Here is a 14,449-nt window from a genome sequence, read left to right as displayed (position 1 = left end):
AACAGTGCTATACTTTAGCATCAGAGGACACACCCAAAAGAAGTGCTACATTAATCCTTGAATAACAGACAATACACTTATTCTGCATTGTTTTTTTAGTGAGAAGACAAGTACCAAGCTTTACACACATGCCATGCCCTTTCATTTAAATATCACAGGAGAATTTGGAGAAAAAATGAGGAAAGCATGAAACACCACGTGAAGCAAGAGACACATGCATCCCCTCTTCCAACAAAGGACTACAGAGCTCAGCCCACTAAGAGGAAGGTGACAAGCCGACCAGGAAACAGGACCAAGAGAGAAACTGAAACTGGCTTATGGACGAGGAACCATTCATGCATATCGGCTCACAGGTAAGGAGTAGGTGAGAAGAGGCACTGGTGGGGCTGAGGAGAGTTTAGACACAACCAGACTTTTGATGCACACAAGTGGCAGTGAAAATGGCTACATCGTACTGGAGAAACAAGAGGCATCCCGAGGCCCTGAGGAAAACCATCGCTGAGCTGCCTAAGGAAGGGAACAGACTCGGTCAAACGGTACAGGCGGCTGCTGGTGCCTCAGACGTGGCTGGACACAGCCTAGAGCAGTAAGCCAGAGCAGTCTCTAGACTCCGCTTAACAGGAGAGAGGTTGGACCCTGGTATGTGGGGAAATCCTCTCTCTCCAGCAAGGAGACAAGGTCTGTCAGAGCCGCTCAGACGACCTTCCCCTAAATCGCAGCCGTCTCATCTTCCTCCACGGCCTGAGTGAGGGGACCGCGCGCAATCTGCAAGCTTCCAGGAGCCACAGGAGCTCCCTGAAGTCACTGTCACCACAGCGGGGCTCTCATTCTCGGGGCCGCGGGCTGCAGAGGGCCTCGCGAGGTCGTCTCTCACAAGACCAAACCAAAACACACACCAGGACATGCCAGAGAAGGTCTCTTAAGATACCCAAGGCTGCCACCTTCCCCTCACCCACCCCTCAGTGGACAACCCTCACCGTCAGAAAGCTTCGACCAAAGGCCCTGGTGGAGCTGCCCCATCATGGGAACTAAAAGGATGAGCCTTTACACAGAGGAAAATGGCAAAGGCCGTTCTTACCATACACGCCGTACTCCAAATGTCAGCAGGGGTACTGTAACCTGCTCCTATTAAAACCTCTATGGATCTATACTGACGCGTCTGGATGTCTTCTGTGAAGTGTTTATGCTGGAAGGGAACAGACTGCATTACCGTGGAGGAACACAGACATTAAACGAGAGAAAAAGCATCTTCTCATACATGATCACAACCGAAATGTTTTAGAAAGAAAACTGTACTTACCACCCAACAAGCGTTTCCCAGGTCGGCAATTTTAACTCTAATTTTATCTGCATTCCGTGGGTCCAGGGGATTCACCAACAGGTCGGCTGCCCGGGTTTTTGCTGGCATGAGCAAACAGCAGGACAGTTAGTGCCTGGGATAAGGGGTTTGCGCGTGTGCACACAATACTTGCTGGGCACAGTGTCCTTTTCTAGAAAAGCGGTGGGTGATCATTTAGGCCTGGAATCCTGTAAGTTGAACTCAACAGAATTTAAATTCTTGGCCTCCATCTCTGGAAAATACTTCACAAGAGAGCAAACTGCCCAGAGACCCCATGGACACTGCTTTGCCCCTCCTCTTTTCTCCCCATCCTTCACCGAGCAGGTCATCCCTGCTTGGTTCCTGTATCTTTTAGCTGCTCCTCATTGGGCCACGCCAGTTCCCTAACGGACCACGTCTAGCTCAGAGGTGCATTATTACTTAACGTGAGGGTAGAGAGAACGCTCCCCAGGGGGTGCCCATCCCTTCCTAAGTGGCCCACAGCCCTCACCTCTCCCTCTGCCTGGGCCGAGCACAAAGACCTCAAGAGTTAGATGATGGCCGATTAACAAATACAGATTAAGGGCAGGGACCAGTCAATTCTGGTTTAGCTGTGGACACGTAACACTGCAGAACAGAGGTATCCTGAGACGGCCCGGGCCCTCTGAGGTCCCTCACAGACTTGTCAAATACCCAAGCCACTCTCAACCCCCAGGAACCCTGAGGAATTCTCAACAGTAGGCACGGGGCCGGGATTCTCAGGGCTGCGGGGCCAGAGAAGCTTTTCAGATAAGCACAGACCAGGCCTGCAAGAAAGCACAGTTAACCAGGGGGCAGTGACAAAGAAGCATAATGTGGTGAGGCCCAGACAGAAAATGCTGAAGTGACTCAGCAGCTCCATCAAACCTCAAACTGACCGGCAAGCTGGGATTTCCGGTAAAGATGAGATGTAACCATGGCTTTTCACTCATTTCAGAAGTAATTCTGAAATGGTACTCACAGACAAAACAGAAAAGCCCGCTCAGTGCAGAATATTAAACACCCTTGAGCTCACTCGAAGGTGGGGACTGCTGGAATGACTGTCCCTCCTTTGGGTAGGCCCGTGCTGTGGGGCTCGGCACCCCAGGTGGGCGGCAAGGCCAGGCTGCATGCACCGTGAGCAGGGCAGGGAGTAGGCGACGCACCCAGGACCCAGGGCGCCCACAGAGCTCCCCAGGAGGGGCCAGAAAATGCAAGAGAACTCTGGCAACGTTTTAACCCTCAAGACCTGTTCCTCAGACTTATGGACCCAACCCAAGCCAGCCAGGCCCACACGTTCCCTCCTTGCTATCTGCCCCACACCACGTCCCTCTTTAAGAGGGCACTGACCAAAGTGAGGCCTCACCAAAGGCCAGGTACGAGCCGAGGAGAAGAAACACAGGAAATGAGAAATGATGAGAAGGACGGCAGCACAAAGACACACACGAAGAGGCAAGGTGTTCACACCGAGCAGGGAGTGGCTGCAAAACCGAGTTCTAGAAGAAACATAAAAATGCCGGCCCAACAGACGGATGGCCAGCACCGGAAATGGCTCAGATGAATCCCTCATGTCATTTAGTAAGGAAGACTCGGTGGGCAAGAAAATGGAATGTGAGGTTTGCAGAACTGGATTCAAATCTGTTTCTACGTCTGTAAGTTACAAGACTCTGGCAAATGACTTAAACTCTGAGGCTCAGTTCCCAGTAAAGGAGGAAGAGGAAGGGAGCACCCCTCCTCCGCCAAAAAATACAAATGAAAAAAAGACCAAACACAGGAGAGCTACGACAGCGCCTGGCTGGCCAGATCCAGAGGCTCCCTCCTGCCTGCCACCAGCCAGACCACCCTCTGAGGCCAGGGCTTCTAAACGGCCAGTGAGGGACCAGCCAAAGCCCCCGCGGCACAGAGAGGACGGGAGGCCAAGCCGTGGCTTCCAGCACTGCAAACCACTGAGATCAAAGGCCTGGCAAGAGAAGAGGATGAAGCGGCAGGTTCTGACCGAGTGAGCTGCCGTCAAGGGTGCTTGAGTGGAAAGAGGGGATCTGAAACCGCCACCCTCCTCCAGTCGTTGTTCTAAAGACATCACACACGAGTCACTTCAGCTAGAGGAAAAACACCTTAAAAACACAACATCACACACCTCCAGTACAGATCCTCCTCGACTTACGATGGGGGTTATGTCCCAAAAAACCCATCTCAAGTTGAAAATATAAGTTCAAAATGCATTTAATTACACATCACCTACCACACGTCATAGCTGAGCCTAGTAACTTCAACATCACTCAGGACACTTATGTTAGCCCACAGTTGGGCAAAAAAACAACGAACACAAAGCCTACTTCATAATAAACTGTGTTGAATATCTCATGTAATTTACTGCATCCTGTACTGAAAGTGAAAGACAGAAGGGCTGTCTGGGCACAGAGTGGTGGTACCTGTGCCAGCTGTCCACTCGTGTGATCGCGTGGCTGCCCAGCATCACAAGGTGGGATCGTGCAGTGTATCGCTAGCCCGGGAAAAGATCACAATTCAAGATGTGAAGCACAGCTTCTACAGAGTGCGTTTCGCTTCCACACCATCGTACAATCGAACCATGGTTAATTCAGGGGCCACCTGTATAGTTTCTTTGTATTTAATATCCCTCACTTACGAGCACTAGACCAAGTCTCTGGTGACATGCTGTTATTCTCCTAGCTTGTGTCTGTGCGTGGTTACCAGGCGCACGATGCATTCCAGATGATACTAGGGAATTTACCTCAAAATTTTAACTGTGTTAAGAACGCAAAGGACGTAAAAGAGAATCCGCTTGCACTTCTTTTCCCAGCGTGCTACTTTCCTGCTCTTGGTAATCTGTAAAAGGTTACCTGAGTACAACACTCAAAAAGGCCCGTTTAAACACAGGGACAGCCACACTTGCTGTGCAGTCGTACGAGTTTTGCTATGCCCAGAAATCAGATCACCTCCCGTGATTCAGGCACTATCATGCAACTATCACAGCTCTTCCCTGCTCTCTGCTTCTACCAAGGAGGGAATGAAAAGTGGGAAGAGAGAGGCGGGAAGACTTCACTTCAGGAAGGGCTGGAGTCCTGAAGTCATTCTGATAACCTGGTCTCTGGGTGACACTGTACTCACTCCATCTGAGGTGATCCTAGGAACCAGGAAAATGGCAGCCGGTGGGGCCTCAGTGATGAAGCAGCCCCACACTGACACTTTTATGTTTAAAACATCCTTACAAGGAAGGCATGAGTACCCTCTTTATATGCAGGAGATTCAGTACCAGCCCAAAGAGAGAGCAGAACTAGGAGACTTAATGCCCAAACCTGACCTAGCTGTTCACAAATAGGTACTGTGAGTATTTACTGAGTGCCCTCTATGTGCCAGACGTTGCCCTGGCACTGGGAAGAGAATCAACAAGACATACAAGGTTCCGCCACCGCATCCCAAATTAGGAAACTCACGCACTTGCTGGGAATACGGGTGATAAATAAAATGGATGAGTCACACATCATGTCAAGCAGCTCTACATGCTAAGAAGAAAAACACAGCCGAGGAAGGAGACGGCTACTGATGAGGGTGTTTGGCCACGGGCGGGTGTGCAGACGGCGTCTCTTCTGAGAAAGTGACCTTTGAGGAGAGGCCTGAACAAAGGGAGGCACAGAGGAGAGAAGCTCTGGGCAGAGAGGACAGCAAGTGGAAAGCGCCAAGAGGCAGAAACAAGCTTGCAACCTTGAGAAAGCTCAGAAAGAAGACAGTGTGGGAGGGGCAGAATGAGCAGGGGACATAGAGGCGGGTGGGGAACGATACCAGAAAGAGCGCGGCCGGGACGGACAGTACAGGGCTGTAAGCTTTGGACAATGACGCCTCTGCGGGTTATGCTACACGGTGGGGGGGGTGGAATGTGCTTTCAAAAGCTCTCTCAGGGGGCTTCCCTGGTGGCGCAGTGGTTGAGAGTCCGCCTGCCAATGCGGGGGACACGGGTTCGTGCCCCGGTCCGGGAGGATCCCACATGCTGCGGAGCGGCTGGGCCCGTGAGCCATGGCCACTGAGCCTGCGCGTCCGGAGCCTGTGCTCCACAACGGGAGAGGCCGCAACAGTGAGAGGCCCGCGTACCGCTAAAAAAAAAAAAAAAAAAAAAAAAAGGCTCTCTCGGGACTGTTCCTTGGGGAACAGACTAGGAGCAACAGTGGAGTGAGAAGAGTGTGGAGTCATGTTCCAGCAGCCTAGCCAAGCACCGCCACTGACATGGTCACTACTAGGCGAGGGGGAAAGGATTCAACATACACCTTGCATGTACCACCCTGCTCCCAGGCCTTTGTGCTTCAGATGTGCTGAGCCCAGATACGTGCTACGGCTCCAGCAGTAATAACCCAAGAGGACCCTCCTCTTCTCAACCTTCAATGGCTACAAAACTACTCCAGGGAGAAGTTCACATCCTTAGCCTGGCATGTAAGTTCTTTCTCAATCTTCTCATTGTGGCCCCAGCTTTTCCTCTACTATTTCCTAACGTATCCATTCTGCTATAACGACAAGGATCTACACAAACTCAGGGAAGGATGTTTCTCTCGCCTCATGTTCTCGTAGTATGTGGTGGCCAACTTCCAGTCTCTAGACCATACCCCTTCCATGTAGGAAACAAAACACCTCCCCTGCGGGAGGCTGTCCACGGTTATCCAAAGACCAGGCTGCAAACCCAAGCCGAGGGCCTCCAAATAAATGACTGGATCAACGAAAAGGTCAGCTTGGTAAGAGACTAGATCAATGAAAAAAACAGACCTCCTATTTCTCCCTGATGCAATATTCACGCAACAGCCAGGGTGCTGGGGACAGAATGTGTTTTGGACAAAGTAAAATTCCGACTGTGAATGGGCAAAGGTGGGAGAACGGGAAGAACGGAAGAATATAGTCAGGTATCACTGATTTGTTGGTTCATTATTCAATAAATGCTTATCTTAGCACTGAGTCAGATGCTGAGGATACAAAGACGGAAATACACAGCACTCTCAAAGCATTTACATCCTAGTGAAGAGGAAGACAGTGGAAACGAACAACTAACACACAGTGAAGAAAAGCGTGACCAGCAGGAAAAGAGGGGAACAAGAACTGGGATCTGCCAGGGAACACAGTGAGGACCCAACAGAAGAAAAGAGGTGTGCCCAAACACACAGGAGGAAGCACTCCAAGCAGGAGGGAAGGCGTCAGCAAAGGCACAGAAGCATGAGCAAGCATGCCACGTTCACACAGACACTTGTTATTATGTCTCAAAAATAAATGGGGAAGAGACTCCGCTACACTTGAGATTACTAAACCTTTTCACTGTTTACTCCACCAGTAAGAGATGTTTGAACACTCATTTCAATATGTGCATGTTTATGAACTTCACATATTACTGTTCCTATATATTATGTACATTATAAAAAACATTTTAAAAATATCAATAGCAAAAATTACTTGGAGACATGGCCGACTCCAGCCTGGGGCAGGGAAAGTATGAACCTGGGCACATGGTTCTAGAAGAGCAAGGGGGCACCCGAGGAATAACGGAGTTCTGTCAAAAGGACTTAAGAGCCAACCTGAGGCGGCTCACACAGACCAAATGTGGGATAATCCTGGCATTCAAAAAAAAGCTGTAAACGATAACACACAATTCGATGTGTTAATTAAAGAGAAAAAAAAAATCCATGAGCCCACGATATGAAGGAATGCGTGAGAGACTGCAGGAAGGGTGGTGTCTCTAGCAAGAGCGTGAAAGCCTCCCTCCTTTCCCATCCACCATGCCCTACACACCCCTTCCATCTGGATGTTCCTGACTTACATCCTTGTTTGATAAACTGATTGTCTAGCAAGTACACTGTTTTCCTGAGTTCCGTGCGCTGCTCTAACAAATTAATCCAGCCCCAGGGCAGCGTCACAGGAACCTCTGATTTACAGCCGATTGTTCAGAAGCACAGGTGACAACATGGACTTGGGATGGATGTGGGGGGAGTGCAGGGGGAGACCGACACAGTCTTGTGAGACTGAGCCCTTAACCCTAGGATCTGACACTCTCTCCAAGTAGTGTCAGACCTCACTTCAATTGCAAGACACCGAGCTGTTGCCGGAGAACTGTTTAGGTGGGGAGACACCCCTACACACATGCGCTCGGTAACCAAAAGTGTCAGCAGTAATATGGGAGCAGAATGAGAGTAAAGGAGACACAGAGGTGGCTTTTTCCTCAGATGAGGCTACATTCCTCGTGAAGGCATTTCATTAAGCACCTTCAAACCCTCTGGTCAGGGTAAAGGTAAACAGGAGCAGAATGTGTCTGTCCAGTTAAAAATTATATATATCCTTAGGATGACTAGCTGTGGCCAATGAGTAACAGAGAAGGCTTTGCAGGTCTCTCAGCTACTGGAATCAAAGGGGCTGCAGAACATCTTGAGCTATTTGCAGGGCCGGCTCATCAACTGCCTCACCATGTGTTAACATTCTTGCCAGCAGAGGGAGCAGAGGAGGTTTCTGAGCTCCTCCACTGTGGGCCAGAATGGAGACCAACTGTGTGTGACACCCAGGGTTTGCCTACTGAAGTCCCCTAGCATGCCACAGGCGGAGATCTGTCATGTGGCACTCACCCTCAAAATCAGGTTTTGATATATATACATCATCATCACATTTAAACCCACACCACTTCCTTTAAAATGTCAAAAGAAGAGTCTTATAATCAAGAACAGCTATCAAAATAAAGTAGGACACTTCCTCCTCACTACAAATAAAGAGCAGGCACATTATTCCTTGAATAGAAACGAAACAAAACAAAAAACCAAAAACTAAATATAACACTGTCAGGTGGAAGTACAAACTGTGAATTAAACTACACACGCTAAAAAGCTACAGGGGTGAGATGCTAGGTTTGGAAGGTTTCTGCAAATGTATGATCACTAGCTAAAGACAGGAAGAAGGGAAAAAACTCAGAAATGGGACCTGATATGCAAAGAGAAAGAGAGAGCCTAGTGGCACAGAATATATTTAAAATTACAAGGAAAAAAACTCAGAAATGGGACCTGATATGCAAAGAGAAAGAGAGAGCCTAGTGGCACAGAATACATTTAAAATTACATTAACTTATTCATGAGTACAGAAGTAATAAAATGAAAACGGTTAACGCATACATACACGGCTTTACCATCTCCAGCCAATTCCCTTCACAGCATGTGTCAAGGGTATGACACTTGGACCACTGAAAGCAGACATCTGATGGGAAGGGACACTTACTTTTTGGCAAATCCCCAGTGCTGGAGGCTGAAACCGTCCTGCTTCTGTCATGGGATGGACTGCTTTCCTCATGCTCGGTAAGCGGGGATCCCTCAGAAAGTGCAGAGCCACAAGCCACAGGTTCTAAGGGCCCAGAGAACAACGATGTGGAAAACTCTGGAAACTGGGACTCAGGAATTTTATGTCGTCCATTTGGCAATTCACCATTGAATTGTTCGTAGGAGCTGCTATATGTGTAATCACTTTCTGCATTTGGCTCATCGAGGTTATATTCCTCGGGATTTGGGCAATCTTCCTCATCATCGTCTTCATCGTCCAGCTGCTGTTCCAGTAAGAATGGGCCATTCTCAATATGGCCATTGGTTTTGGGTGATTCCATCCAAGTAGGGTCTACATTCGCGAGTTCCTGCTCAACATCGTCTTCGTCTTTCTCGGTGTTTTCTTTCTCAGTGTCTTCTTTCTCCTCCTGGTCCTCAGCTTCGCCTTAAAAAGTTGAAGGGTAAGAATGAGAACTTGTCTCTCTCCGTAACACAGTGCAGTAGGCACTCATCTCCTCCAACAAGAGACAAATTCGAATGTGCTAATTTCATGTGCTACAGAGCAGACACCTCTTGGCTCTCAGGGTAAAATCTTTAGGTACTCTAAATCTTATCTTTCATTTATTAAATAACTGGCCTACTCTTATTAGAAAAAGTTAGCTCTTTGGGAAAATGGGCATAAATGGAGCCGTACTTCCATTTCTACCCTCTCCTCTATAATCTTCAGAAAAAGTCTGAGGGTACACTACCGTTAAGTAAAAGCTTAATTACAAAATGAAGGACAATCGTTAGCATGATAAAGACATGGTGTTTCTCAGACATTTGACATTAAAAAAAAAAAAAACTATTTTGAAATATTAACATACTTCTGGCACACATTTTACAAAGCAAGTACCAAACAACTCCCCACGCTCTCCAACAAGGCCTTGGAGAGAAACCACCCTCCTGTCTGAAGCATCAGCGCAGCACCAAGTCACCCTGCGTGGTGACCGGGCGGGTCCCTACTGTGGGAGCTCCTGGGCTCCTATGCAGCCCTGTCTCCAGATTCCACTGACCATTGTTATTCGCAGTCTCACCCTCGGCTGCCTCCTCTAATCCTGCTGTTTTTAGTTTCACCTCTGGGTGGTATTCATCATCTTGCTCATTGGAAGGTACAGCTGATGTGACGTTTTCTTCTATTATTTTCCTTTCAGCTTCTCGCTCCAATTCTTCTATTTCCTGCAGGCGCTTTTCCAATAACTCAGCCTGCCTTTTCTGCTTCTTTTTCAGTTTTTTCTTTTTGTTTTTAGATATTTTTCCTATCTACAACATGTTAAGAAAATACCACAGGTCAGTTTGCTTCTTTTTAAAGCACCATGCAACAGCGTAAGTGCTGGCAGCATGGCAAATACCAACACAGGCTGTTTTTCTCAGGTCGCATTCAATTAAAATCATATGCCCAGACATGAGATCCACATCACGGTTAGGGTTACAGCAAAACCAGAAAAAAAGAAACCAGTGCTAATATCACGTAACGGGACTACTACCAGGTCTTGGCCTTAGAGGAATATAGCTTAAATGCAGCAAGTCTTTCCCCTTTAAACTCTAAGAAAGAACTAAATATGCTGAGATAGATACTCTTGCCTTTAAACAAGAAGCACCTCTTGCAAGTTTTATGTGCTGCTGCCTGTCTATAAAGTAACAATGTCCCCTTCTCCTTAACTGTCTTACTCAACTGCCTGCCAAACCAGGTGTATTTCATTCATTGTTGGTCAACAGCACTGTCTGTGTTTGGGTCTCACACACTGAGCCGTTATCAACAGCCAGGACTGCAGGAACTGTAAAAAATGAGCACATGAAGTAAAGGGAAAAAAGAAAAAGCCATGGTTTCAGTCTGCCTCCAATCATGGCAAGCTGACTTGGAAAGTACTGGCAACGAGAGCCTCCAGTCTTTCACAGAGTCAATAATCAAAACAAGCTGCTCAAACCACAGCAGAACTCAGCAGGCCAGGTGGAATAATTCTTACATCTCCCTCTCCTACTCAGACTTCCATTCCAAACTGAGGGCTGCTGGCAGCACTCTGAAGTTCTGCACATTTCCTTCCAAAAGCTTTTGGTTCATAAAGATCTTTTAAAACTTGTAGATGACCCATCAACTCAAGACATACATATATATATATATATATATATATTCTATGCTCGACTGGAACCAAGCCAGGTTTAGCTCCGCTGGGGTAGGATTTAATTCCAAACAGCTTGTTTCATTTGCTCACACTCAGCATTCTGACAGGACCACAAAGATAATACTCTTTCATATTTAACTACTACCTGGAAGTAAAAAAATCACAACAGCAGCTTCAGAAAAACAGGTAACTTAGAGGCAGATCAGAAATAATATAAAGTGTTTTGGGAACAATCACTCTTAAAACCCTATCTCTATAACCTCCCATTTTACCAGACCCAGCCAAGAGCACTCCAGAAAGTGCATGAGGAAAACAAAGACAGCATTTGGGACAGCTCTAATTATCCCCCAACTCCAAAAATCACTTCCCCTTATCAAAACATTGTCTTACATAATCAAGGATACCCAGCATTTATAAACATGACTGTCTTTTATATTAAAATACATTACAACATCTGTGATTGAGAAAGGAACAAAAAAATGCACAACCAATTCCCCCGAACAATCCTTAATGAAAAATTGTTGCAGAAAGAAACAAAAACTAATGTTACAATTCGAAAAGTTCAATAATGAATAGTCACTTTTGACATGGAGGTGAATATAAGTATATGTGTAGGTACTTACAGGTTTTTGCTGTGGAGCAGTACTCACTAGAACAAAACAAAATAAAATGAACATTTAGAGCGAAATAGATACTTATCTTTATGTAGGTAATCTGAACTGTAAAATGAAATAACTACTGTCTTTTAATGGCTATGCAACTTCAACAACTGTTAAATATTAAAACTTCTTAATCAGAGAGACCTAAAGTTTATCCAACTCAAACAAATGATTGGCTCTTAAAAGGCAAAGCCATAGTGGTTCATATGGAGTCATTTCTCTTACTTATCTAAAATTAAATACGCATTCATTTCAAAAACAGACAATCCCAAAGCACTGACTGATAAGAAAATGGAGAAGAGTCATCCAACCAAATTTGTTTAAAGACAATGAAATGAACAATTCACTTACACAACTATGTTTGAAAACTATTTCACAAGTTTATACAACTAAAGTTAAGTCCAATACTGCAGCAAATATTCTAGAAATCACATGAACAGACGTGGCCAGTGTCAGAAGCTTGATAGACTATGGTTCCGTGATCTAAAAAACACCCTGATGTTAGAAAACGAGATTCAGAAGTGGTGCATGTCCCAAGAGCCCCAGGCAGACAGAGGGCTTTTGCCCTGCAGTCCTCGTGCCTGCCTGACAACACACTAGGGCAGACAGCACGTGAAGAGAGGGTGAAAGCACCGTCCACACTTCACTGCCACCACGACACTGCGAAAACCAGAAATTAAACTACATACACCAATACTCAAGTCAGCTGGTCTTCTCCCACCCTGAAGTCTTTTGAAACTAATTCTAAATCCACCAGCTAGACTCAGATTGATGTAGCTGTGCTCACTGGAGTCAAGGAAGCACTCTGACGACTGAACTTCGGCTACATGAGACCTCTTGCTATAAGAGACAGTCCTCTGCAGAGAAGTGGGCAACACAGGACAGTGTTCCAAGGAGATGAAGCAGCAGGTAAGAATTCAATGACCTTTTAAGGGAGGACAAAGTAATTCTAACATTAAAGTATAACTTAACTGGGGCATCTTCCTGCTTAAGAAAAAGGTCTAGCGGCTTCTAGTCATCAGGCTCTTACAAAAGCCCCTAATACATACACATCTGACTCAACTGCCCCCAGTGTACAACCTGGCAGGCTCTCAATGCCCCGCACAGACTGAAACAAAGCTGGCTCAGCCCTCACCTGCAGATCCCGAAGGAGGAGGAGCGCCCGCTTTCTGCCACTCGGTGGCCTCGGCTGCCATCCTTCTCACATATGCATCGTCCACGCACATCAAGATGTTTTCCGGCTTTATGTCAGTATGAATGATCTTGCACTTACTGTGTAGATAATCTAACCCCTGAAGGACCTGATCACGTGAAATCAAGAGAGGAGATGACTTATTAATACCTTTATTATTTAACATTTGTTTGTAAAATAGTTAAAATCATTACAAGGTACAAAATACAATGGATACAAAGGGTCTTAGTAAAAATCTTCCTCCCACCCCGGCCCCCAGAGGATCCCAGCTCTTTCCCAGAAGCAAGCAATGTGTATCATCCTGGAGATAATTTATGCTCATGGAAGCAAACGCATCTATACATATACTCTTTTAAATAACAACTTCAGTAAGGTATAATTTACATGTCACACAATTCACCCTTTTAAAGGTACCATTCAATGGTTTCTAGATGTACAGCCCTCACCACTATCTAATTTAGAACATTTTCATCACACAAAGAAGAAAACACTGTACACCCATTAGCTGTCACTCCCCCTCTCCTCCCAACTCCTCCAGCCCTAGGCAACCGCTAATCTACTTTGCTGGGTCTGGACATTTTATATAAGTGGAATGATACAGAGTGGTCTTCTGTAACTGGCACAGTACTTTCAAGGTTCATCCAAGGGTAGCATGTATCAATACCGCATTTCTTTAAATGCCAAATAATATTCCATTGAAAATACCACATTTCATTCACTTGATGAATATCTGAGTTGTTTCCATTTTATGGCTATTATAAATAATATTGCTATGAACATTCATGTACAAGTTTTGTGTGGACATATGTTTTTTATTTTTCTTGGGTATATGCCTCGGAGTGCAGTCGTTGGGTCATACGGTAGCTCTACATTTAGCTTTTCAATGAGCTGCCGAACTGTTTTATACTATGGCTGCACCATGTTACACTCCAGTCAGCAGCGTGCGAGGATTCCAATTTTTTCATCATGGCCAATACTTGTCTTTTTCTTTTAGTCCCCCTACTGGGTGTGCAGTGTGTATCTCATTGATCTGCATCCCCATAATGGCTAATGATGTGTGTACATTTTTAATACTGCAGGAAAGGAGGATTAAATAGCCCTGGTATCCAGGCAACACTATAGCACTGAACTAAAAGAAAATGCTACGCCAAGACACTCATGTACTTGTTATATATATCATTTACATATCATATATATCACAAAAATTACAGAGTATGGTGACCTAAATGCACGGCCAAAGTTTTTCTGGAATTATTTCCATTAGAGGGGAATTGTTGCAATTCTTTCCATAAGGAAAAAAATATTTAAAAAATACAGTTCATGTTCCCATACACCAGAAACTCTACAAGCTCAATAAACATTAACATTTGATAAACATCCTCATTCAAACATTTTAAGTCATTTAGGGGCCTTGACAACACTAGACAAGGAAGTGAGAAAAAGACAAGCAGAAGATATATAATATCAATCAGCTCTGACAAGTTCTCAGCAAAAAACCCAATGCTCCTGTCTACCTTGAGTTCCTGGCTAAACAATCTTAACAGACGACAAAACATTAGTAAGTCAAGGGAAAGAGGTTTCAGAAGAAAATGAAAGGGAGACCTATCTCTTAAACAAGATGAAAATCCCCACACATATCTAAAAAAACTTTTCCTTGGAAATACTTTTACATGACTTCACTGACTGAACAACTGTAACAGACCATACACCCTTCTAGATGTTTGACACATAGCAATAGAAGTTCCCTGTCTCCATTGGGCCTTGACTTTTTACCTTAAAATTAATATTGAATGTTTTAGATAATACTTCGATTAGAA

General features: G+C 45.6%; 1 protein-coding gene across 3 annotated transcripts in view; it reads right to left on the bottom strand.

Moving 5' to 3' along the window:
- SRPK2 (SRSF protein kinase 2) overlaps nucleotides 1-14,449 on the bottom strand; it is a 224,331-nt gene that overhangs the window by 19,583 nt on the left and 190,299 nt on the right. For 2 of the 3 annotated variants that reach the window (XM_060020283.1, XM_060020281.1), the window contains exons 9-14: nucleotides 12,576-12,741; nucleotides 11,405-11,430; nucleotides 9,675-9,921; nucleotides 8,582-9,064; nucleotides 1,301-1,401; nucleotides 1,079-1,186 (exon numbers count right to left, since the gene is read on the bottom strand). In XM_060020283.1, the coding sequence (XP_059876266.1) occupies nucleotides 1,079-1,186; nucleotides 1,301-1,401; nucleotides 8,582-9,064; nucleotides 9,675-9,921; nucleotides 11,405-11,430; nucleotides 12,576-12,741 (1,131 nt within the window). The remainder of the gene's footprint in view (nucleotides 1-1,078; nucleotides 1,187-1,300; nucleotides 1,402-8,581; nucleotides 9,065-9,674; nucleotides 9,922-11,404; nucleotides 11,431-12,575; nucleotides 12,742-14,449) is intronic. The other variant, XM_060020282.1, reaches the window with a different exon arrangement.

This window comes from Delphinus delphis, chromosome 9 (assembly GCF_949987515.2).
Source record: "Delphinus delphis chromosome 9, mDelDel1.2, whole genome shotgun sequence".
In the NCBI taxonomy this organism is placed as follows: Eukaryota; Metazoa; Chordata; class Mammalia; order Artiodactyla; family Delphinidae; genus Delphinus; species Delphinus delphis.
This window is presented reverse-complemented; position numbering and strand designations above follow the sequence as displayed.